The 24,131-nt window shown below is 35.2% G+C and overlaps 1 protein-coding gene across 5 annotated transcripts in view; it reads left to right on the top strand.

The window, feature by feature from the left end:
* The window catches only part of ZFYVE16 (zinc finger FYVE-type containing 16), a 50,612-nt gene that overhangs the window by 1,096 nt on the left and 25,385 nt on the right, over positions 1-24,131 (top strand). For 4 of the 5 annotated variants that reach the window (XR_009054443.1, XM_057740331.1, XM_057740345.1 and 1 more), the window contains exons 2-6: positions 14,897-15,005; positions 15,650-17,919; positions 19,247-19,343; positions 22,059-22,220; positions 23,190-23,332. Coding sequence is in view for 4 of the 5 variants with exons in the window: in XM_057740331.1 (XP_057596314.1) it covers positions 14,936-15,005; positions 15,650-17,919; positions 19,247-19,343; positions 22,059-22,220; positions 23,190-23,332 (2,742 nt within the window). In the remaining variant the exon portion in view is untranslated. Of the gene's footprint in view, positions 1-2,132; positions 2,164-14,896; positions 15,006-15,649; positions 17,920-19,246; positions 19,344-22,058; positions 22,221-23,189; positions 23,333-24,131 lie in introns of those variants that run through there. The other variant, XM_057740336.1, reaches the window with a different exon arrangement.

The following is a 24,131-nucleotide window of genomic DNA, read 5'->3' as shown; positions in this document are numbered from 1 at the left end:
CCCATACATTTGATAACTTAATATCCTTCCTCTAACAAAATAGGCAGTTTGTTGATCGAATTAGGTTCCTTAATTTATTATTTCGAGCTTGTCCTTTGAATTGGCATGAGTTCAGTGGTTTGATCTAGTAGAACTATATATAATTTTTCACTTGATTGCTTCCCTTTCTTCCTCCCCTGGATATTAAACTGCATGTTTAGTGTAAAAAAAAATTAAACATAGTAAAGAATAAGGAAAAATAATCAACGATAATTCCACATTTAAAGGTAATCAACAATAGTTAACTTTGATTTTTACCTAGGTCTTTTTTTTTTCCATGGCATTTTCTTAATTGAGATGATGAGATTTTATATACAGTTGGATTAACTGCTTTTCTTGCTTAAAATTATATTTTAAGCATCTCCCCATTTTTTTTAAAGAACTTTATAGACATAACTTTATGATTTTAGATTTCACAACTGATACATGAGCAAAGTATCTTTTGAAACAGTTGCATTACAAGTAAAATTAAATTCCCTTTTAATTATCACCCCCCCAGTTATAATGTTACATAATATGGTATCACAGTTTATTTAATCTAGTGGGTCTCAGGATCCCTTTATACACTTAAAAATTATTGAGGACTGAGTGCTTGCTTTCTAATGAAGTATATATACACCATTTTAGAGATTACACTCAGAAAATTAAAAAAATTTTACTTATTTAAAAAAACCGATTATATATTGAATTAAATAATGTTTAAAGTAACTATATTTTTTTTAAAAACGCAGTGGAAAGGTTGCATTGTTTTACAGTTTTGTAGATCACTTTAATGTCTGGCTTTATAGAAGATGGCAAGATGCTTCATATTTGCTTTTCCCTTCAGTCTGGTGTACTACCTTGTTTAAGCTGAAGCATATTAAGAAAATCCATCCTTGCACATATAGGTATTTGGAACAGGAAGGCTGTCACTCCCCCCCAAAAGCTCTTGGGGTCTTTAGGGGTCCTCAGAGCACAGTTTGAAAAAGCTGATTTAATCGTTCTTGTAGGCTGTTAGGTTCTTTGCAATTTTCACTGTTACAAACATTGCAACATTGAAAGTTCTTTGTAATGTGTTCTTGAGCATAAGTACTAGTGTATCTCTAGAAGTAGAATTGTTAGATCATAGAGTATATACTTTAAAAATAAAGTTTTGATAGACATAAACATCACTTTTGATGCCTACATAATTTTCTTTGCCCTAATACTGGTGTTTAGATTGTTTCAACTAATGATTGGCAAAATATCTTTGCATATTTTCATTTGTTTTGGATTATCTTCTTGAATTTATGAAATGAGAATTGTTAGATCAGATGTTAGGAATCTTTTTGAATCTATTGATATAAATTGTCACATTGTTCCCCTGAGTAAGTATACCCGTTTATTTCCTATTAGCAGTGTCTGAGATGCTCTTTTTATCAGACACTTACCACCATTGAGTACTTTTATAATTAAAAAGATTGTATTCTGGTTTAGTAGGCAGCAAATGGTATGTATTCTAATTAGTGTTACTTTGATAGTACAGATTGTACATTGAGTGTTTTTGTACATAATCTTACTAGTTGTCTGTTTATATTGCTTGCCCATTAATGGCCCAGTGTCCTAGTGTTTTTCTAACAGAATTGTATTATCTTTTTATATTGTAAGGATACATGCTATCATTTTTTTTGAAGGAAAGGAACAAAATTATCTTTTTCCCAGTTTTTAGAAGTAGTATATTTTTGTTAAAAACATAATATAGGAACATATAATATAGATGTGAAAAGCTTACATAATTTTTTTCTCGTGCCTTTGCTAATACTATTATTTTTTTTATACAACTTATTTATAAAAATGGGTTTGTACTATGCATTAAGTTTTAGAATTTGATTTTTTTTAACATTATATATTGGATATTTTTCTATGGAAGTAGATAGAACTCTGGGCAAAGTTTTTTCAGAGTGGCTTTAGGAACACCAATTGTGACCTTTAGTTGTCTGATGTCAGGCTCCTGTCCTCTTCTATATTCTCTTCCTAGGTGATTTCATCTATTAACAGCTATGTGCTGCCAATCCCCAAATCTTTATCTATCTCAGACTTCTCTCCTGCATTCCAGATCCTTATATTCAACTGCCTGTTGGACATCTCCCCCAGGATGTTCTCAAGGTACTTCAAACACCAGTCCAAACGTGAGCTCATGTTTTCCCTCAGTCCTGCTCCTCTTTGTATTGCCTGTTATGGTCAGTGGTACCACTGTCTACCCAGTCACTTGCAATGGCAACCTGGCAGTAATCCTAGCTTTCTCCCTTGTTTTCACTCTCCAAAAGTTCGCATTTTTTAGGCGCTTTTATATCTGTTTCCTTTCCATCTGCCCTGTCTCAGTTCAGGCCCTCATCATCTCTCACCTTAACCATTTTAGGAGTCTCCTTACTATTGGTTTTGTTATTTTCTGGCAGATATTCCATGTTGTTGCCAATTTGGTTTTACTTATGAAGAGATTTTTAAAAATCATTTTTGCAAAGTAAATATCGTAAATATTTGTTTGTAAAATTATTATATAAATGGCCAGGTGAGTAAACATATTACCTAAAACAAGTTATCATATGCACACGCAAATAAACTTCCTTAGAACAGGGAGTAAGTCTTGTATTTCTTTTGTGCCTTCTGCACAGGGTAGATTACTGGCACAATAAGTAAATTTTGATTAAAATGGCAAGTATGTGCAGTTTAATAAGATTTCATGTCAAAAAGTTTCAATGTCATACCTTTTACAAATTGTTAGATTATATTATTTAATTATCCTACCTTTTTGTATCTTTTAAGTGTCTCAAAGAACATAATGCTTAGTAGTACATTGCTATTTAGATAGAAATACATTGTAAGTAGATATTATTTAATACTATAATTTTTAAGAAAAGTTAGCGGGCTTTTTCTAATAATAACTGTTTCTAGACCTTTCAGTTCTGTGCTTTATTTTTTAAAAATACGTTTTGTATTCAGAGTTCCTTTATTACTTTTTTCTATTATTTTTATTTTAATGTAATGTTTGTTTATCAAAGGGATACCTATACATAATTTGAAGAGTCAAATAATACTACAAGACTTATAATGAAAAACAATAGCCCTCTGCCCTCATCCTACTCTCCCCTCATCCTTCTCTCTCCTGAATCCCACTCTACAGAAGCAGCTTTTCTAACTGTTCCTCAGCGGAATCACAAACACAGAAAGTAATTTGAGTAACTATTTTCTCAATTCCCCCAAGGGTGATTTACAACTACAGGTGACCCTTGAACAACATGAGTTTCAACCGCTGGTCCACTTATACGCAGATTTTTTTCCAGTAGTAAATAAATACTACAATACTACATGATCCTGCTTGTTTATATCCATGGATACAGAGGAATCTCAGATACTGAGAAACTGTGGATGCAGAGGGCCGAGTTATACATAACTTTATGAAGAGTCAGTGCATTGTTGAAGGCTCAACTGCAGTAACACTTTAGATGCATAGGAGAGATGTTAATTCATTACATAAAGTGGGTACCTTAGGGCATTAAGGTTTAATTCTCTCACCGAACCCTTATTGAGAAAGGATGCCCCGCAGCCAGCAACTATTGAACTCTTTTTCACCTCTAGATTTTTAAATAACATACTTCCTTTTTTTTTTTTAATAAATTTTATTTATTTATTGGCTGTGTTGGGACCTCATTGCTGCACACGGGCTTTCTCTAGTTGTGGCGAGTGGGGGCTACTCTTTGTTGTGGTGCACAGGCTTCTCATTTTGGTGGCTTCTCGTTGCAGAGCACGGGCTCTAGGCGCGTGGGCTTCAGTAGCTGCAGCATGCGGGCTCAATAGTTGTGGCTCACAGGACAGACTCAATAGTTGTGGCGCATGGGCTTAGTTGCTCCATGGCATGTGGGATCTTCCTGAAGCAGGGATCGAACCTGTGTCCCCTGCATTGGCAGGCAGATTTTTAACCACAGCACCACCTACGAAATCCCAAAATAACATGCTTTCTTATACAGCTCTCTCTTCTCCCTACCCCCATCCTACCACAGTTTTAGATGTTATTTACCAATTTCCTGTTATACAAGATGGGAATTTAGGTTTGTTACACCAACCTCCACATTTAAATACTGCACTTCTCCCCTCATTTATATTTGCAAATTAGTTATATGTTAATTTTTAGTTAAATTATTTAGTGTTTGCATCATTTAACTATGTAAATATTGTATACAGCTGAGCCAGGTAGTGTATTGTGATGATACTTCCTTTCTTATATAATTTTGTGTTTTTCCTATAGTTAATAATTATCTTGTGTTTTTAATGTATCTTTTTATATCTTTCATTTAATCTATTAACAACCTTTCAGATAAGATATGTAAATCTCCTTTTGGTATATTTATATACATCAGATAGTGTTTATTTTACAATATCTTTCTTGTAATTGTCTGTCACCCTGCCTCCATCTTGATGGGTTGCTTTCTAGGCCTGTTCCATGGCTGTCTTCTTGAAGTGTCCTTTTATGATCATCTGTGCATTTCATTTGTCTCTCCCCTGTGTTGGATAGACTGTTTCCAGGATGTCAGGTCTTCTTTCTTGGTGTTGCCTTCATGTTGACAGAGTACATCTTCTAGTAATTTCCTGAGAAAGACTGAATAGAAGGCAGATTTTGACATACCTCCTTCATTATGTGTGTGCATGTATGTGCATGTGCATTTCCTTACTTTCTGGCATTATAAGATACTCCATGCTCATCTTGTATATTTCGTGTCTCAGGTTTACAATCAGCCATTTCTCCAAGAAGCCTTGGTTCCTTTTGTTGGAGAAACCGAGATCTGGGCACTAGTGTGCTTATTGCCACTAAGATGTCTTGCTTTTAGGCCCCTTCAGCTGATGGAGCAAGAGATATGTGATTATGCTAATATCTATAAATATTTCAGGTAAAAAGTTATTACAGATGTGTAACCATCTGTGTCCATATTAAGCTAAACATGAATTTATACTGTCTCCAACTCAAATTTATTACCACATGGATCTTTCTAGCTTCCTCCCTATGCTTATGTATAACCATTCCCTCCAAAAGTGGGAAATCTTGCTCCCACCATCAGCCATCCATTTTATATAATTTCATTTCCAGCACACGTGTATGATGGTTTCAGAATTAACCTATACCCCCATGAGAAACAACTTTATCAACTGGAGTACAATGCTTGTGTTGCCTTTAGACTCCACTCATTTCCAAAGGTAAAACTTTATTTCTCCACCCCCTTCAGTGTGGTTGTTTTATACATTCGTAACACATTTAGACTTTTCCCCCCCACATTCTGCATTCCATCTGTCCCCCAACATTCTAAATATTTTTTAAAATTTGCATACATCGGGGTTATTCTTTGTGTTATAAAGCTGTATGGGTACCGACAAATGCTTGATGTCTTGTATTCACCATTATAGTATTACACAGAATAGTTTCACCACCCTAAAAGATCTGCTTGCTTTACTTGTTCATTCCTCTCCTGCTCCTGAGTGCTGGCAATCACTGATGTGTGCACTGTCTCTCTGGTTTTATCCATTCTAGAATGTCATAAAATTAGAATCGTATAGTATATAGATATTTTAGACTGGTTTCTTTCACTTATCAATACCTATTTAAGATTCATCCATCTTTTTGTGGCTTGATAGTACATTTCTTTATATCATGGAATAATATTCCATTGCATGGAGGTATTAGAGTTTATTTATCCATTCACTTACTGAAGGACATCCTGGATGCTTCCAAATTTTGGCAGTTATGAATAAAGCTGCTATAAACATTCACATCTAAGTTCTTGTGTGGACACAAATCTTTAAATCAGTTGGGTAAATACCTAGTATTATGATTGCTGGATCATATGGTAAGACTATGTTTAGTTTTGTAAGAAACTGGCAAGGTGTCTTCCAAAATGGCTGTACCATGTTGTATTCCTATTAGCAGTAAATGAAAGTTCCCGCTGTTTGGCATCCTTGGGGCATTTGTTATTGTTAGTCTTTTGGATTTCAGCCATTGTAATAGATATGAACTTGTATCTCATTATTTTAATTTGTAGTTCTCTAAAGATAAATGCTGTTGAGCATTTTATCATATGCTTATTTGCAAACTTTATTCCTTTTTAAAAATTTTTATTTTATATTGGAGTATAGTTGATTAACAATGTTGTGTTAGTTTCAGGTATACAGCAAAGTGATTCAGTTATACATATACATGTATCCATTCTTTTAAAAATTCTTGTCCCATTCAGGTTATCACAGAGTATTAAGCAGAGTTCCCTATGCTATACAGTAGGTCCTTGTTGTGCAAACTTTATATCTTCTTTGGAGAGGTATCTGTTCAGAACTTTTGCCCATTTTTTAACTGGATTGTATGTTACCTAATTATTGAATTTTAAGGGCTTTTTGAGGATTTTGTATACAAGTCCTTTATCAGTTATCTGTTTTGCAAATATTATCTCCCACTCTGTGGCTTGTTTTCTCATCTTCTTAAGTGTCTTTTTCAGAGCAGATGTTTTTAACTTATCAATTTTTTTCTTTCATGTCTCATGCCATTGGTCTTGTATTGAAAAATGCATCACCAAACCCAAGGTTATACAGATTTTCTCTTATGCTTTTTCAAGAAGTTTTTATAATATTGCATTTTACATTTAGTCTCATCCACTTTTTTATTTTTAACTTATTTCTTCTTCCAGTTTCATTGAGATAATACTGACATATAGCACCGTATAAGTTTAAGGTATACAGCATAATGATTTGACTTACATACATCATGAAATGATTACCAGAGTAAGTTTAGTGAACACGCTTTGTCTCATATACATACAAAATTAAAGAAATAGAATTTTTTTTTTCCTTGTGATGAGAACTCAGGGTTTACTTTCAACAACTTTCATATATAACATACAGCGATATTATATTTGTCATGTTGTTCATTACATCCCTAGCACTTATTTATCTTCTAACTGATGTTTGTACCTTCTGTAACCTTCATGTGATTCCCACCCCCCTCCAGCCCCTGCCTCTGGTAACCACAAATCTGATCTTTTTTTCTATGAGTTTGTTTGCTTTTGAAGTATAATTAATACTGTAATACTATATTAATTCCTGGTACACAACATAGTGATCTGATATTTCTATACATTTCAAAATGATCACCATACAAAGTAAGTCTAGTTAACATCTGTCACCATACAAAGATATTGAATAATTATTGGCTGTATTCCCCACACTGTACATTTCATATCCATGACTCATTTATTTTGTAACTGGAAGTTTGTACCTCTTAGTCTCCCTCATCTATTTCTCTCCTTCCCCCGTCACCCTTTCCTCTGGCAAGGGGGATTTGTTCTTTGTATGTATGACTCTGTTTCTCTTTTGTTGTGTTTGTTCATTTGTTTTTTAGGTTGCGCATAAAAGTGAAATCATATAGTATTTGTCTTTCTCTGACTTATTTCACTTAGCGTAATACCCGCTAGGTCCATCCATGTTGTTACAAATGGCAATTTTGCCATTTTATTTACATATGTCTTTGTTCTCTTTGGGTTGATCTTATTTGGGACTCTGATTCCTTGGTTCTGTGGGTTCTGGATGTCTGTTTCCTTTCCCAGGTTAGGGAAGTTTTCAGCTATTATGTCTTCAAATATGTTTTCTGCCCCTTTCTTTCTCTCTTCTCCTTCTGGAACTCCTATAATGCAAAGTTAGTACACTTTATGTTGTCTCAGAGGTCTCTTAAGCTGTCCTTTTTTTTTTAATTCTTTTTTTCTTTCTCTGTTCAGCTTGAGTGATTTCTACTACTCTGTCTTCCATTTCACTGATCTGTTCCTCTGTATCATCTAATCTACTGTTGATTCCTTCTAGTGTATTTTTTTCCTTCAGTTATTATATTCTTCAACTCTGTTTGGTTCTTTATATTTTCTAATTCTTTGTTAGAAAATTCTAACTTCTCACTGTGTTCATCCATTCTTTTCCTGAGTTCTTTGAGCATTTTATGATCATTACCTTGAACTCAATTTATCAAGTGGATTGCTTATCTCCATTTAGTTCTTGGGTTTTATCTCATTCCTTCATTTGGAACATACTCCTCTGTTGCCTCATTTGCCTAATTCTCTGTCTTTATTTCTGTATATTTGGTAGGTTGGGTACGCTTCCTGATCTTGGAAAAGTGGCCTTATGTAGAAGACATCCTATATGCCCAGCAGCATGCTCCCCTCTCATCCTCAGACCAATCTGCTCTAGGGAGTGCCCTCTAGGTAGACTGTGTGGGCTCTTCTGTTGTGGGGGGGTGACTGCTTTGGGCATCCTGGTAGGTGTGGCTGACCCCTTGTCTGGTTTGGTTGCTAGGCCCTGAGTAGTATGAAGGCTGCTGGCTGCTGGTGGCAGGAGCAGGTCCTGACATGCTGGCCTGGGGTGTCCCTATCCTGATGCTGGTCTGCTGGTGGGCAGAGCTGGGTCATGAGGTGGTTGGCCCAGGACTACTGCTGGCCCGTTAGTGGGTGGGGCTGGTCCCAAGGCTGGTGTTGGGCTGCTGGTGGTGGGGCTGGTTCCTGACATGGTTGGCTGTGAGGTCTGGGATGTCCTGGAGCTGTTGCTGGCCTGCTGTTGGTTGGGTCCAGATCCCGTGGCTGATAAGCCAGAGGGAGGATTCTGAAATGGTGCTTGTCATCACCAGTGTCCTTATGGTAGAATGAGCTCCCTAAAATGACTGCTGCCAGCATCTGTATCCCCAGGGTAAGTGCCAGTTGCCTCCTGCCTCTCCAGGAGGCTCTTGAGGACCACAAGTGGTCTGACCCAACCTCCTTTCAAATTACTGCTTCTGCCCTGAATCTGAGCCTGTGTGATTTTGTGTGTACCCTTTAAGAGCGAAGTCTCATTTCCCCCAGCCCTCTGGCTCTCCTAAATGTAAGCCCAAAGCCTAATATTTTAGGGGCTCGTCCTTCTGGTGCAAGACCCCCCAGGCTGGGGAACCTGATGTGGGGCTCAGAACCCTCATTCCTTGGGAAGAGCCTCTGCAATTGTAATTATCCTGCTGTTTATGGGTCACCCACCAAAGGGTGTGTGTCTTGACTGTACCATGTCTCCACCTCTCCTACCCATCTTGGTGTGGTTACTTCTTTATATTAAGTTGTAGATGATTTTTTCTGCTAGTTCTTATCAGTAGTTGCTCTTTAAATAGTAATTTTGGTGTGCGCATGGGAGGAGGTGCACTCAAGTTCTTCCTATCCCTTTGTCTTGGCCACTCCCCCTCTATTATCCATTTAAAATACATTCTTAGGGGGGTTGGGAGGGGATGAATTGGGAAATTGGGATTGCCATATATACATTACTAATAAAAAAAATCAAATTGTACACTTTAAATATATGCAGTTTATTGTATGTCAGTTGTATCTCAATAAAAGTTCTTAAAGAAAAGTAAATAAATAAATCTTTAAAAAATAAAAATAAAAAAAATAAAAAAATAAAATACATTCTTAGGACTCCCCTGGGAATCCAGTGGGTAAGACTCCACACTCCCAGTGCAGGGGGCCTGGGTTCAATCTCTGGTCAGGGAACTAGATCCCGCATGCTGCAACTAAGAGTCCGCATGCTGCAACTTAAAAAGATCCCACATGCTACAACGAAGATCCCCTGTGCTGCAACTGACACGGCGCAGCCTAAATAAATAAATAGACAAATAAATAAAATAAAACACATTCTTATCTAAGGTGTAATTTTTGCAATATTTCAAACTTTTCATTATTATTATATTTGTTAAGGTGATCTGTGATCAGTGATCTTTGATGTTACTACTATAACTTGCTGAAGGCCTAGATAATGGTTAGCATTTTTTAGCAATAAAGAATTTTTTAATTGAGGTATGTACATTGGTTTTTTTATACATAATGGTATTGCACACTTAATAAACTACAGTGTAATGGGGCTTCCCTGGTGGCGCAGTGGTTAAGAATCCGCCTGCCAATGCAGGGAACATGGGTTCAAGCCCTGGTCCAGGAAGATCCCACATGCCGCAGAACAACTAAGTCCGTGCACCACAACTACTGAGCCTGCATGCTGCAACTACTAAAGCCCACACACCTAGAGCCTGTGCTCCGCAACAAGAGAAGCCACTGCAATGAGAAGCCCACGTACCACACACCACGCACCCTGCTCTCTGCAACTAGAGAAAGCCCAGGCACAGCAACGAAGACCCAATGCAGCCAAAAATAAAAATTAATTAAAAAAAATAAAAAAATAAAAATAAACTACAGTATAGTGTAAATCTTCAAATCATTTGGACAAATACTGTGTAACTTTTATATGTACTGGGAAGCCAAGAAAGTAGTGCAACTTGTGCTTTATTGTGATATTCACTTTATTGCAGTGGCCTGGAACCAAATCTGCAATATCTTCAAGGTGTGCCTGTGTTGTGTGGGCTGTTATAGGTCCTTTGCCTTTCCATATACACTTTAGAATCAGTTTCCTGAGTTCTACAAAATAGCTTACTGGGATTTTGGTTGGGATTACACTGAATCTACAGATCAGGTTGGAAGAACTGACATCTTAACAATAGTGTCTCCTTGTCCATGAACATGGAATGTATCTCCATTTATTTAGATCTTCTTTGATTTTTTGTCAGCATTTTGTAGTTTTACAAATATAGGTCCTGTATATATTTTATACTTATATCTAAGTAATTTTTGAGGTATATTTTAAATATTTTTTTAAATTTCAAATTCCAACTGTTCTTTGTGCATATATAGGAAACATTTGACTTTTGTATATTAACCTTATGTCCTACATCCTTGCTGTTACACTTACTTTTCAATATTGGGGGTCAATTTGGGGGGATTTTCTACATTGAAAATCATGTCATCACAAAGACATTTTGGGGACTTTCCTGGTGGTCCAGTGGGTAAGACTCCATGCTACCAATGCAGGGTACCTGGGTTCGGTCCCTGGTTGAGGAACTAGATCCCACATGTGTGCAGCAACTAAGAGCTCACATGCCACAACTGAGTCTGCATGCCACAACTAAGGAGTCCGCATACTGCAACTAAGTCCACATGCTGCAACTAAGAGTCCACATGCTGCAACTAAGAGCCCACATGCTGTAACTGCAGATCCCACATGCCACAACTAAAAAAAAAGAGAAAGAAAAAAGAAAAAACATGCTGCAATGAAGATCCTGCATGCTGTAACTAAGACCTGGCACAGCCTAAATAAATAAATAAATAAATAAATAAATAAATAAATAAGAAAACAAACAGAAAAACCTCCTGAAAAAGACAAAAGCCAAAGACATTTTCATTTCTTCCTTTCCAAACCGTGTACTTTTTATTTCATTTTCTTACTACACTACTAAGGGTTTCAGTAGTATATGGAATAGGAGTGGTCAGAGAAGACATCCTTTCCTTGATCCCAGTCTCTGAGGGGAAGGGCATCCAGTTTCTCATCACTAAGTATAATGTGTGATGGTAGCTGTAGGTATTTTGTAGATATTCTTCATCAAATTGTAGAAGTTTCCTTTTACTCATAATTTGCTGAGAGTTTTTATCATGAGTAAGTGTTGGATCTTGTTAAATGTTTTTCCTTTTGCATCAATTCATATGATTATATGATAATTCCTCTTTAGTCTGCTGATGTGGTATATTACATTGGTTAATCTTCAAATGTTGAAACCACCTTGCATATCTGGATAAATCCCACTTGGTTGTTGTATATAATTGTTTATACATTGTTGGATTCAGTTTGCTAATATTTTGTTGTGGATTTTTACTTCTTTGTTCATAAGCTACATTGGTCTGTAGTTTTTCTTTCTTGTAATGTCTTTAACTGGTTTTGGTATTAGAGTAATGCTGGTCTTAAAGAATGAGTCAGGAAGTGTTTGCTATGCTTTTTTTTTCTGGAGGAGACTGTGAAGAATTGGGATCATTTCTTCATTAAATGTTTAGTAAAATTCACCAGTGACGCCATCTAGACCTGATGACTTATTTTGTGGATGGTTATTAATTATTGATTCAGTTTCATTAATATATATAATATTAATATGTTCAGGTTATCTGTTTTTCCTTGTGTGAATTTTGGTAGTTTGTGTTTTTCAAGGAATTGGTCCATTTCATAGAAATGATCAACTTTGGAAGCATGGAGTTGTTCATTATATTCCTTTATTTTCCTTTAAGTGTCCATGATATCAGTAATTACAACCCCTCTTTCATTTCTGATATTGGTAATTTGTATCTCTCTCTTTTTTTAATTAGCCTAGTTTATCAATTTTGCTTATTTTTTTCAAAGAAAAAGTTTTTGGTTTCAATGATTTTCTCTACTTCTGTGTTGTTTCCCAGATTTTAATTTCATTGATTTCTGCTCTATTCTTTATCTTTTTTCTACCTACTTGGGCTGGAATTGTTCTTTTTCTAATTTCCCAAGGTGGAAGCTTAGATTATGGATTTTTAGATCTTTTTTAATATAGGCACTTAATGCTATGAATGTCCCTCTAAGCACTGCTTTTACTACATTGTGTATATCTCACTTGAATTTTAAGATTTCTGCTGTCAATTTCCATGATTACTTTTTTCTTCATGTATTCCTTATGTATAGCTTCCTGTTGCTGTTTCATAGTTGCATTGCATTTTTCTGAGAATATTAGTTTCTTTGAAGTTTTCTTCTTCCTATATTGTCTCTTCCTATAAGTTCCTTTTATTTGTTTTGGTGTCTGTGTGTTTTCATGTACTTTTGTATATGTATGGTATAACCACAATTTTAAAATGGAAATAAAAGAAGTAATATGCTTTAATGAATTAGGATGACACACCGTTGTTAATGAGAATTGTTCTGAAGTTTACCTCGTGCTAGCATAATTATTGTTCCTTTGAAGATGACCTTTTCTCTCTGGCTGTTATATCTTTGGAGTTCAAAAGTTTCACTATAGAGTATCTAACTGTGGATTTCTCTTTAGAGTCGACCATTGAACTATGTGAGGGTTAGGGGTGCCGACCTTCTTTCTCCGCAAGTCAAAAATTCACATATAACCTACAGTCATCCCTCTGTAGCCACATTTCCTCTATATCAATGATCCAACCAACTCTGATTGTGGAGTATTGCAGTATTTACTATTGGAAAAAATCTGCAAGTGAGCTGTGCAGTTCAAAGCCGTGTAGTTCAAGGGTCAACTGTATTTATATTGCTGGGTAATATTTTTCATCATTCTGGAATTCCTAGCATTATCTTTTCAAGCATACTTGTTCCATGTTCTCTATTCTCCTTATGGGACTGCATTTTCATTTTGTCATCCATATTTCTTAACTTCTTTTTCATATTTTCTTCTTCCTCATGTCTCTGGGTTGCATTTTAGGTTATTTCTTCAGATAGGTCTTCCAGTTTGTTCAGTTCTCTCTTAAGCTCTGTCTAATTTTTTCAACCCATCTTTAAAGTATCTCTCATTTTTTCTGAGCCTCACGTGTGTTCAGTTCATGGTGACTATCATAAATGGCTCAAGTAAACCCCTCTCATTTGTTTACTGTCTTTTATCCTTCATTTCCCACTCCTATTCCTTACTCCAGGCCACAATTCAAATGTGATTAGTAATGAATAACTTTTTGTTTGTATAATATTTCAAAATTTGTGTTGTTTTATTTTGTTTTACAAAAGTAACGGTTTGTAACAGATTGGAAGTTTAAAAAAAAAAGTCACTCACTATCAACTGTTTAAGGAACATTGCTATAAAGTGTTCCCCCTTCTGGATTTAGCCGATTGCTCTCTTTTGATATCATTTAACTTGTACCTCTATGCTTGAATTTCCTGTAAATATGCAGTTAGTGCTAAAAACTTGATTAGATTTGGATTCAGTTTGTTTGTTTGTTTGTTTGTTGGGCAGGAATATTTTGTGTGTGATTCTATGTCTTCCACATTTATTGATGGTGAAATTGGTCACTCGACTCAGATGTGTTGGCCTGATCCCACTGTTATATAGTTCCTCTCCAACCTTTCATCTAACAGTTTTAACATCCATTGATAGTCATTGCCTAGTCCATTTATTGCATTAGGGACTATGAAGAGATGATATTTAAAATTTTAATATCCTTCTGCATTTATCAACCGGAATTCTTATCTAAAGAGCTCTTCCTCAGTGGTGGTTTTTGTTTTTAGTATCATTATGATATCTCATTTTTTTTGTTTTTTTAAATCCATTTGATATGTGGTCAATCCTTTGTAGTCTTCATTTATTTGATGTTCATTTGTCCCATTTAAGCCAGTTGGATTCCCTCCAACTTAGCTACTGCGTCCTTTTTATATTGTCTCATTAGTCATTGATAGATTCCTTCAAGGTGTCTCAGGCTTATTTGGTGGAGTTCCTGCCATAGATCAGAGGTTCATCTACTTTATTCATAAAACTAACTTTTAATTTTCTTGTACCTCTCTCTTATATGCTTGTTTTCTATTTCTTTAATTTCTAAGCTTATTCATTTTCATTCTCTTTTTTCTAGTATAAGCTTCTAAGTCTCTAAGTATTTGTCTCTAAGTATTCACTTTCACTGAATCTCACAAGTTTTTACATGCATTATTTTTATTTGTATGTAGTATATTTTATATTATTTGATACATGGTACTTACAACTATTTTTAGCCTTCAACTATAAATTCTTTGACCCATGAGTTATTTAGATAAGTGTTTTAAATTTTACAATAGTTTATGTATGCATGTTATGTTGTTAGTTTGTTTTCATGTCATTTTTGTATATATAGAGGAATTTCCCCAACTAAATTATAGATTCTTCAAAGCAATACTCTTAAATTTTATTTGTGTTTATTCCCTGACTGTTTCTTGGCATGCAGTACCTGGTATAATGTTTATATGTCAGAGGATTAAATGAACTATCATACTTTGTATTTTCTAGGCACATAAGAATTAAATTCTGAATAAGTCTACAAGTAGGATGGACAGTTATTTTAAAGCAGCAGTCAGTGACTTGGACAAACTCCTTGATGATTTTGAACAGAATCCAGGTTTGTTGATTTTTTCATTTTTACCATTAATGTAATTTTAAAATGTTTGTAATTAGTACTCTTAGCAAAACTTGGTTTCAGTTTCAGTCACATGGTTATATTCTGTAAAATGTTCACTTATCTCATTATAATGAATTAGTGTATTCTGATACTGAATAGAACCAGTAGCCAGAAATAGGAGTAAGAAAGCCAGAACTTTCTCTCCAGATACAGCTTTAGGAAAAAGAAAGACCTTTAAAACCAACACATGAACCAGCTAAAAGCAACTTGAAAGTTCTACATAAAATGGTGTTCCATTACTATGAGAGACAGTATTTTCCTCATCTTAGGATGAAGACTAGGAAACTGGAGGGCAGAACAAAGAAGGTAGATTGTTTTTCAGTTCTTCCTTAGTCTGGTTTTTATAGTGCAACTGAGTTATTTTGAGTAGAATTTCTATCATATTAGGACATCCACATTCAAAAATAAAAACCCCAAGTAGTTTAAATACAAATAAAAATAATTTTGCAGCTTATTACCATTTTGAGAGAGAGTACTTTATCTCTGGTCTAAAAAAAAAGTTTAGAAGTTGTAAAAGCTATAACATCTTTGTAATAATTTTGATTTGGGTCTCCTAACTAACATTATATTTCTATTTTAATTAGATGAACAAGATTATCTCCAAGATGCACAAAATGCATATGATTCTAACCACTATTCAGTCTCTTCAGAGTTGGCTTCCTCACAACTAACTTCATTGCTACCAAAGGATCAACAATGCATTAATTATTGTGCCTCATCAGAAACAGGCTATGAAACAAATCAAATTGCCCTGAATGAAAAAACACTTGAGGGACTAACTTCTATACAAAATGAAAAAAATGTAACAGGACTTGATCTCCTTTCTTCTGTGGATGGTGGCACTTCAGGTGAAATCCAGCCTCAACATATGGGACGATGCAGTAAACCTGTCTGTGATCTGATAAGTGACATGGGTAACTTAGTTCATGTAACTAATAGTGAAGAAGATATTAAAAAATTATTGCCAGATGATTTTAAGTCTAGTGCAGACTCTTTGATTGGATCGGATTTATCTTCAGTGTCAGAAACTTTCTGTGTTTCTTCAGCAGACCGTGGTAATAACACAGTCAGCGAGGAACAGAATGATGTCAGCTCTGAATTACAAAAGAGAGAAATCAGTGGAACTAAAGAATCTGGTATAAAAGTAGATACAGCACTTTCAGATTCATGTAATTACAGTGGAAAAGAAAATTTAGAGGATAAAAAGATCTCTAATCAGTTAGAGCCAGTTGTTAATTTTAACATGCCATCTGCTTTGACTCAAAAAAGTTCCGAAATGTTTGATGCCAAAGAGCATCTACAACACAAGAACCAGCCATGTGAATTAGTAAAAGCTGATGGTGGTTTAGTAAAAGAGGAGGTAGATGTGCCAGTCATAGCTGCCACCGAATGTTTAAAAGAAGGAGACAGCACAAGTGCTTTGTCTTGCAGTCTTCCAAAAAATGGAGATTTACGCTTGCATGATTCAAATTTAAGAGAGGAAAATTTCAAGTTACCTGACTTTTCCTTTCAGGAAGATAGGACCGCTATATTTATAAAACAATCTGCAAAAGAAGACTCAAGAAATTTAGATCTTAAAGATAATAAAGATGAAATCCAAGATTCTGCTTCAACTTTACATGTTTCAGGTGAAAATACACACTCCTCGTTTTCCTGTCTTCCAGTACCTGAGTCTTTGTGTGAATCATTAATTGAAGGTAAAGCTCATGGTGATTGTTTACCCCAGAATGAATATAAAGATAATACACAAGATGCAGTGATGGCGCGTGAAGAAATACAGAAGAATACTACTTCAGATGGGGAACCTTTGAAGGAGACTGATCTTTTGAAAGAGGAAAAATGTCAAAACATACCTCATCAGCCATTAATTGAAAAGATTGGAGATAGAAAGATAGATTCTAACCAGATGATAATTAGAGTTGAATCTTTGGATTACCCTGATAACACCAATTCTACAACTGCAGAATCTCAAATAGAGCTTTCTGGTGCTAATGCCCCAGAATCTCCTGATGGTTGTGAAGGTTTCACTTTTTCAAGCAGTGATATTGATGGACAAGACTTGGATTACTTTAATATTGATGAAGGCATGAAAAGTGGTGCCCCAATTAGTGATGCTGAACTTGATGCCTTTCTAACTGAACAGTATCTTCAGACCAGTAACATAAAATCATTTGAAGAAAATATAAATGACTCAAAATCTCAAATAAATCAGATAGATATGAAAGGCCTAGATGATGGAAATGTTGATAATATATATTTTAATGCTGAAGCAGGAGCTACTGGGGAAAGTCCTGGCATTAATGTGATTTGTGAAACAGTTGATAAACAAAATACAACAGAAAATGGTAGCCTTTCTTTAGGGGAAAAGAGTACAATTCCAGTTGAACAAGTCTTATCTAGCAGTAAGTCTGAGATTGCAAATGAATTATCAGTCTCTGATAGTAACAGTCAATCTATTCATGTTGGAGGGGCCAGACCTAAGCAATTGTTTAGTGTTCCATCAAGAACAAGGAGTTTAAAGGAACCAAATAAGCTGGATGTTCCAAATGTGCCTGAAAGTGAACCCAGGATAGCAAGTACCATTGTTCCAACCACCTGTACTACAGATTCTATGACTGATCCTCAGGTTAGCTTTAATTCTAATTACATTGATATAGAAAGTAATTTTGAAGGTGGATCCAGTTTTGTAACTACAAATGAAGAATCTCTTCCTCCAAACACTTGCAAAGAAGGCCTTATTTTGGGCCAGAAACAACCTACTTGGGTTCCTGATTCAGAAGCTCCAAACTGTATGAACTGCCAAGTCAAATTTACTTTTACGAAACGACGACATCACTGCCGAGCATGTGGAAAAGTAAGCTATAAAAATCTTTGTCTTTTATTCTTTTGAGACATTTTAAATGAAATTTAATGTGACAAAAGAGCTGATTAAGAGGTGATTAAAAGATTCAGTTAGTTTAAAAATCATTGTTTTTCACCTATGTGGAAGAATATAAAGCATTGTCATTTTACAGATTGCTTGAGGTTTGAATAAATGTCAAATTGTCATGGGTTTTATATACTGGGAAGTGAGGAACACTAATTTTTGTAAAATCTAAGAATATGTTGCATTTTCTCTCTGACATTAACACATCAGATGTACAGAATGCAGTCAGATTCTAGTTTATCCTTGAACACTTAATTTCAAGACTACTCTGCAGGTAGTGTTATGCTTGATGCTGAGGTAAATACTGAGAAAAAAGGCAGATTGGCTTTACAAGGTTCAGAACACTGAAGCTGTGACCTCATTTGTGTTCTGACTCTCTTAATTGTCTGTGAACTCTAAGAGTTGCCTATAGAAATAACATTGCATTTTTTCCAGCATTTTCCAGTAATATGTTGGTCGCAGATCAACCCTACTCTCTTTTAGAAAAATAACATTCTACTTGTTTTTCTTTTTTCTTTTTCTTTTTTTTTTTTTTTGAGTATAGTTGATTTACAATATTAGGAAAGTCTAGGGTATACAACATAGTGATTCACAATTTTTAAAGATTATACTCTATTTGTAGTTATTGGAAATAATGGCTGTGTTCCCTGTGCTGTTTATATTTAGTACTTTGTACCATTTAATCCTCTATCCCTATCTTGCCCTTCCACACTCTCCTCTCTCCAGTGGTAACCACTAGTTTGTTCTCTGTGTCTGTGAGTCTGTTTCTTTTTTGAATACCATTCTCCTTTTAAAAGTTGTAAAGAGCGGGGACTTCCCTGGTTGTCCAATGGTTAAGACTCCCTGCTTCCACTGCAGGGGGTGCAGGTTCAATCCCTGGTCGGGGAACTAAGATCTCACATGCAGCGTGGCGCAGCCAAAGGCTTAAAAAGAAAAAAAAAGTTGTAAAGGACCGCAGAAAGCTTTTTAAATTATGAACTTATTCATTAACAAAGTTTTTGTCCACTTCCAATTAACATAATTGATTTAAAGGAATTCTTATCAGATATACAATTTTAAACCGCAGGAATCTTATTTAAGTTAAATAATAAAAATAAAGAGAATGATTTTAATTACATATGATTATGGTGATTAAAAAATTGTTTATGTAATCAAAAAAATGGTTTTGGTTAGAGTTTGGGTCTCTCCTCCCCCTGCCTCAGTAGGTATAAACACACTTGAAACAAAATCAAATTTGATATTTTATTCTTTATAGGTATTTTGCGGTGTCTGTTGTAATAGGAAGTGTAAATTGCAGTATCTAGAAAAGGAAGCAAGAGTATGTGTAGTCTGCTATGAGACTATTAGTAAAGGTGAGTATTAACGTGACATATCTTCTTCCAGCAATTGAATATACCTTAAAAACAACTGGATTGTGACAAAGATAAACCTCTTTATTTTCTTAAGGCAAGGACCTAGTGTTGACTTATCTGGCTTAGGTGGGACATCCCAAGGCTTGGTTTCTCTTCTTTTTGTTCCACTCTCACAATTATTACTACCAGTCTGGAAAGGAAGCATTCAGTTTCTGGAGTGGCAGTTCATTAACTTTTAACAGGTACCAAGTCCCTAAATGCTGCATTTCATCTGCCTGTTTGTTTTTGTTACCATCACTGTCATCCTCATCATCTTAATCTAAACGTTTATAGAGTACCTACCAATAAGTAGTATCTAATCTTATATATTAATAGCATAAGGCAAGATAATAGTTTCCACCTTATAGAAAATTACAACCTAAAATGGGAATAAAAGATAAGGTATAGTATTTGTAATTTTTATATAAATTTATAGCACTGTCCCACTATTTGCACATTTTTGTCTCATATATTGTTTTCCCTTCTCGGTTTGGAATTTTGTTTGTATGTGTTTCCCATTGTTTCTCTGGCTCCCTGGCTAGCTTATATTATCAGCAATAACCTTGGTGCTCTTACTTGAGTTCTCACAGTTGTGTGTGTGTGTGTTTTCTTCTTCAAATACACATTTGTACTTTTGAGTACTTCTTGGCATTTTCAAAGATTTGTTGACAGTTTAATTCCCAGCAAATACTACTTGGGACTTTTAAGACCAGGCCTGTGCACTAGCTCAGGTACTGCTTCCTGTTAGCCAGGAGAATAAACACCTGATAATAATTTGTTTTTCTCTTTTGAATGAAGATAAATTTTTTCAGCAATTCTTCAAAAAGCTCTGATGTGAGTCTGTTAGCCTGAGGTAAGCTGCTTTACTCCCTGCTGTTGACCTGCTCTGGAAGATAATACAGTGTATATCTTTTTATATTTCCATATTACCACCAGTGTTTATGAAGAATTTAGTTTAAGTGCTTATAGTTGTTTTGTTTTTTGCTTATGCTGTTTCAGTAGCCTTTAAGACTACTGCTGGTGCTGTTAGCCAAGCAACCTGCTAGAATTAAGAAATCTTAGAGCAAGCTCCCACATAATTATCTCTCCCCACTTAAAAAATAAAATAGGCATGAAGATTTGAAACATTATTTGAGTTGACAGGTCAGATTTTTAGGTGAACATTAAAACATATTCTGACTGTAAGGATCCAGGAGAAGATATAGTCATTGAAGAGACTTAGTAGGATACTGAGATCAAGCATTGGTTTATCAAAGAAAATATCTGGAATGGATTTGTTTATTAAGTTATCTGTTTTATTTTTTAATTTTGATATAGCATGTAATTTCATTTATGGCTCTGTTTATCATTAATTTATACACCACAATAAAACATAAATAAAACTTATTTTAATACCAACTTAGGGTTGAAACTAGTAGACATGATCATTTAAAATAATGTTACTAATAAAAGGAGAAGGATGGCTCAAGGGTTACAAGACAGATTCCACGAAGAAAAGACAGTTTCATTAGAGACTGTGGATAATGAGGAAGTTATGCTGAGACTGTATAAGTCTTAAAGAAGCATGCACACGAGTGCCATTACATAAACTTAGGGGAAGTTGGGAATTACTTTGAAACTCAGAGTACTATGTTTGGATTTTACTTGGTTAGTGGAAGCCATTGCATGAGGGTGATAATTCATTGGTACTTGAGGAAGGTTATTGTAGTAGTGGCAGCATTTATAGCAGATCAGTTTGGAGAAATGCTGAAAGGAGATGTTCCATGTTAATCTGGATGAAAAAACATTCAGCAGTATTCAGGCACTGTTCTGTGCTTTGGAGCTCCAGCTGAGAACAAAATATATTCCCTGTTCTTAATGGAGCTTTTGATCTCATGGACCTTATGAATGTGGGGAGAGATGGACAGGAAGCAAAGAGAATATCAGATGGTGATAATATGCTAAATGAAAATAAAAGCGTGTAAGAGGGATAGACAGTAATAGATTGGTGGCAAGAGGTAGTAATTTTAAACGGTGGTCAAAATAAGGGTTTATGATAATGTGATGTGTAAGCAGAGACTTGAAGGAAGTGAGAGAATAAAGCTATGTAGAATTTTCCAGGAAGAAAGAACATAAGAGCAAAGACCCTAAGCTAGAAGAGTGCTTGCTTTATTTGTTGAAGAATAAGGAGACCTCAGTGGCTGGATCATAATGAGCAAGTAGGATTTTAGTGAGAAGTGCTGTCAGACAGCTAACTGGGAAAGCAGAGGAGGTAGAAATACAGACTCTGTAGGGTCTTGCAGGCCACTGTAACAACTTACATTTTCATTTCTGTTGGGAAGCCATTAAAGGATTTTAAACAGAAGAATGATGTGATATGATTTATGTTTTAAAAGAATCACTAGGAACTATATTGGAAATAGACTCTAGAGGTATAAGGGCAGAAACAGATGGTCATATTAAATAATTTTCTTTAGTAGATATCAAATATATGTGAAAATTATATTGAAATAACTAATTGGTAGTTTACACTGAAGTGAAGTGCTGCCAACTAAAGTAAGGATATTATCTTTGCCAAGTGCCATTTTTTGTCTAGCCATTAATTTCTTTCTCCTTACAACTGGAAAAATAGAATATTTATCATAATTTACATTGAAGTTCAAAAACATCTGAAATCATTTTTTTTTCCCTTTATAGCTCAGGCATTTGAAAGGATGATGAGTCCAACTGGTTCTAATCTTAAATCTAATCATTCTGATGAATGTTCCACCATCCAACCTCTTCAGGAAACTCAAACATCCAGTATACCTTCACCAACAACTTTACCAATCTCAGCACTTAAACAACCAAGTGTTGAAGGTAACTAGAAGAAAATGTTGTGTCTAATATTAAAGATAAATTATTAAAATAGAAGGTTTCTAGTATTGACAGGACCTAGTGAGAAAAGAGAAACCAGATTAGCTACCAGAAGGAATTTAATACAGGGAACTGGTTATACATGTATGTTAGAAGGGTGGAAGAAGAAAAAAGCCATGCTCAAGTGACTCAGAGGTTAGTAAGTGCAAGAAGCAACCACCATCACCATCCCTAGTGTTGGGAGAATGAGAGGGGAGAGGCAGTGTTACTAGAGTCAGTGCAGAAACACCAGGAGATGCTTGGTTCTCAGACATGGTATTCAGGGATTTGGGTACCATGTCATGTGGCTGGTGCTGTGACTTCTAGAGGAACATCAAGTGGCAAATGCTGGGACCATCAAGTAGCCTTAATAATATAGGCTTTAAATCTGCCTTCAATGTCTTCAAGGTATAACCTCTCCTGTCCACTCTTCTTCTTTCTTTCTTTTTTTTAAGTTAATTTATTTTGGCTGGGCTGGCTCTTCATTGTGGCATGCACGCTTCTCTAGTTGCAGCACGCAGGCTCTCTAGCTGCAGCACGCAGGCTCTAGAGCGTACAGGCTCAGTAGTTGCAGGTGCGTGGGCTTAGTTGCAGTATGTGGGATCTTAGTTCCTCAAGCAGGGATAGAACCTGGGCCCCCTGCATTGGGAGCGTGGAGTCTTAACCACTGGACCACCAGAGAAGTCCCTGTCCACTCTTTTTCTGAGTATGGAATTCCTAGGGCCAGCCCTGCCTTTGTATGAATTAGAGAAAAAAACTTCCACTCTAGGTAGATGAATCACAAAAGGCCATTTCTCTAGGCCTTGAAACCCTGAGAATGCAGGCTTGCCAATGGTTAGCAAAAAGCTGTTGAAAATGTTTTCTGACCCATTTGGTGTTAAATCATTGCAATATTATCAAATTACAATGCTTTACTTTTTAAACTGATTCTAGGATTATGCTCCAAAGAACAGAAAAGAGTATGGTTTGCAGATGGTATATTGCCCAATGGCGAAGTTGCAGATACAACAAAATTATCATCTGGAAATAAAAGATGTTCTGAAGACTTTAGTCCTCTCTTACCTGATATGCCATTGGTAAGGAATCTAAAGAATGACTTGTCAATTTAATAAAATTTTACTTTGTAGGTAATTCCTTGCATGATGATTTAAAAAAATGCTTTGAGCTTCATAAAATGAGAAATATATGATGTATGAATGTATTTTAGATTTTACCTTTTTAAATGTCAGTGTAAGGCAATGATTCTTAAACTTTTTGATCTAAGGATCCCTTTATGCTCTTAAAAGTTATTGAGAACCCCAAAGAACTATAGGTTATGTGGGTTATATTAATTGAGTTACTGAATAAAAATTGACAAAAATTTTAAAAATTAAAAAATTAACTCACTAAATTAATAGAAATATTTTTAATGAGAAGTTTTCAGAACAAAAGTTTAGTGACAGGAATAACATTGTTTTACATTTTTGCGAATTTCTTTAACGTCTGGCTTAATAGACAATAGATTCTCACATCTACTTCTAAATTTAGTCTGTTGTGATATGTTGTTTTAGTTAAACTATGTGAAGAAAATCCTAGGACCTCACTGACTTCCTGAAAGGGTCTTGGGGACCCCAGGAATCGCTGGACTACATTTTGAGAACAAATGGTTTGGGGAAATAGAACTGAGATTTATTTAGACTAATTTGTTTAATGATTTTCAGACATTCAGTAAAGTATCTGATGGTAATATTATGTTTATGTTTATACAAATGTGCTGTGTTAAATAGAAGATACATAATATAGAATCCCAGCCCACTAAGAACTCTCATTGTAAAGTAGCAAAATACTTACAAAAGCAAGAATAAACACATGAAGTAGGAATGCTTTTTTATTCAT

This window comes from Hippopotamus amphibius, chromosome 1 (genome assembly GCF_030028045.1).
Source record: "Hippopotamus amphibius kiboko isolate mHipAmp2 chromosome 1, mHipAmp2.hap2, whole genome shotgun sequence".
In the NCBI taxonomy this organism is placed as follows: Eukaryota; Metazoa; Chordata; class Mammalia; order Artiodactyla; family Hippopotamidae; genus Hippopotamus; species Hippopotamus amphibius.
The sequence above is the reverse complement of the archived record's forward strand: the minus strand, read 5'-3'. Positions and strand labels throughout refer to the sequence as shown.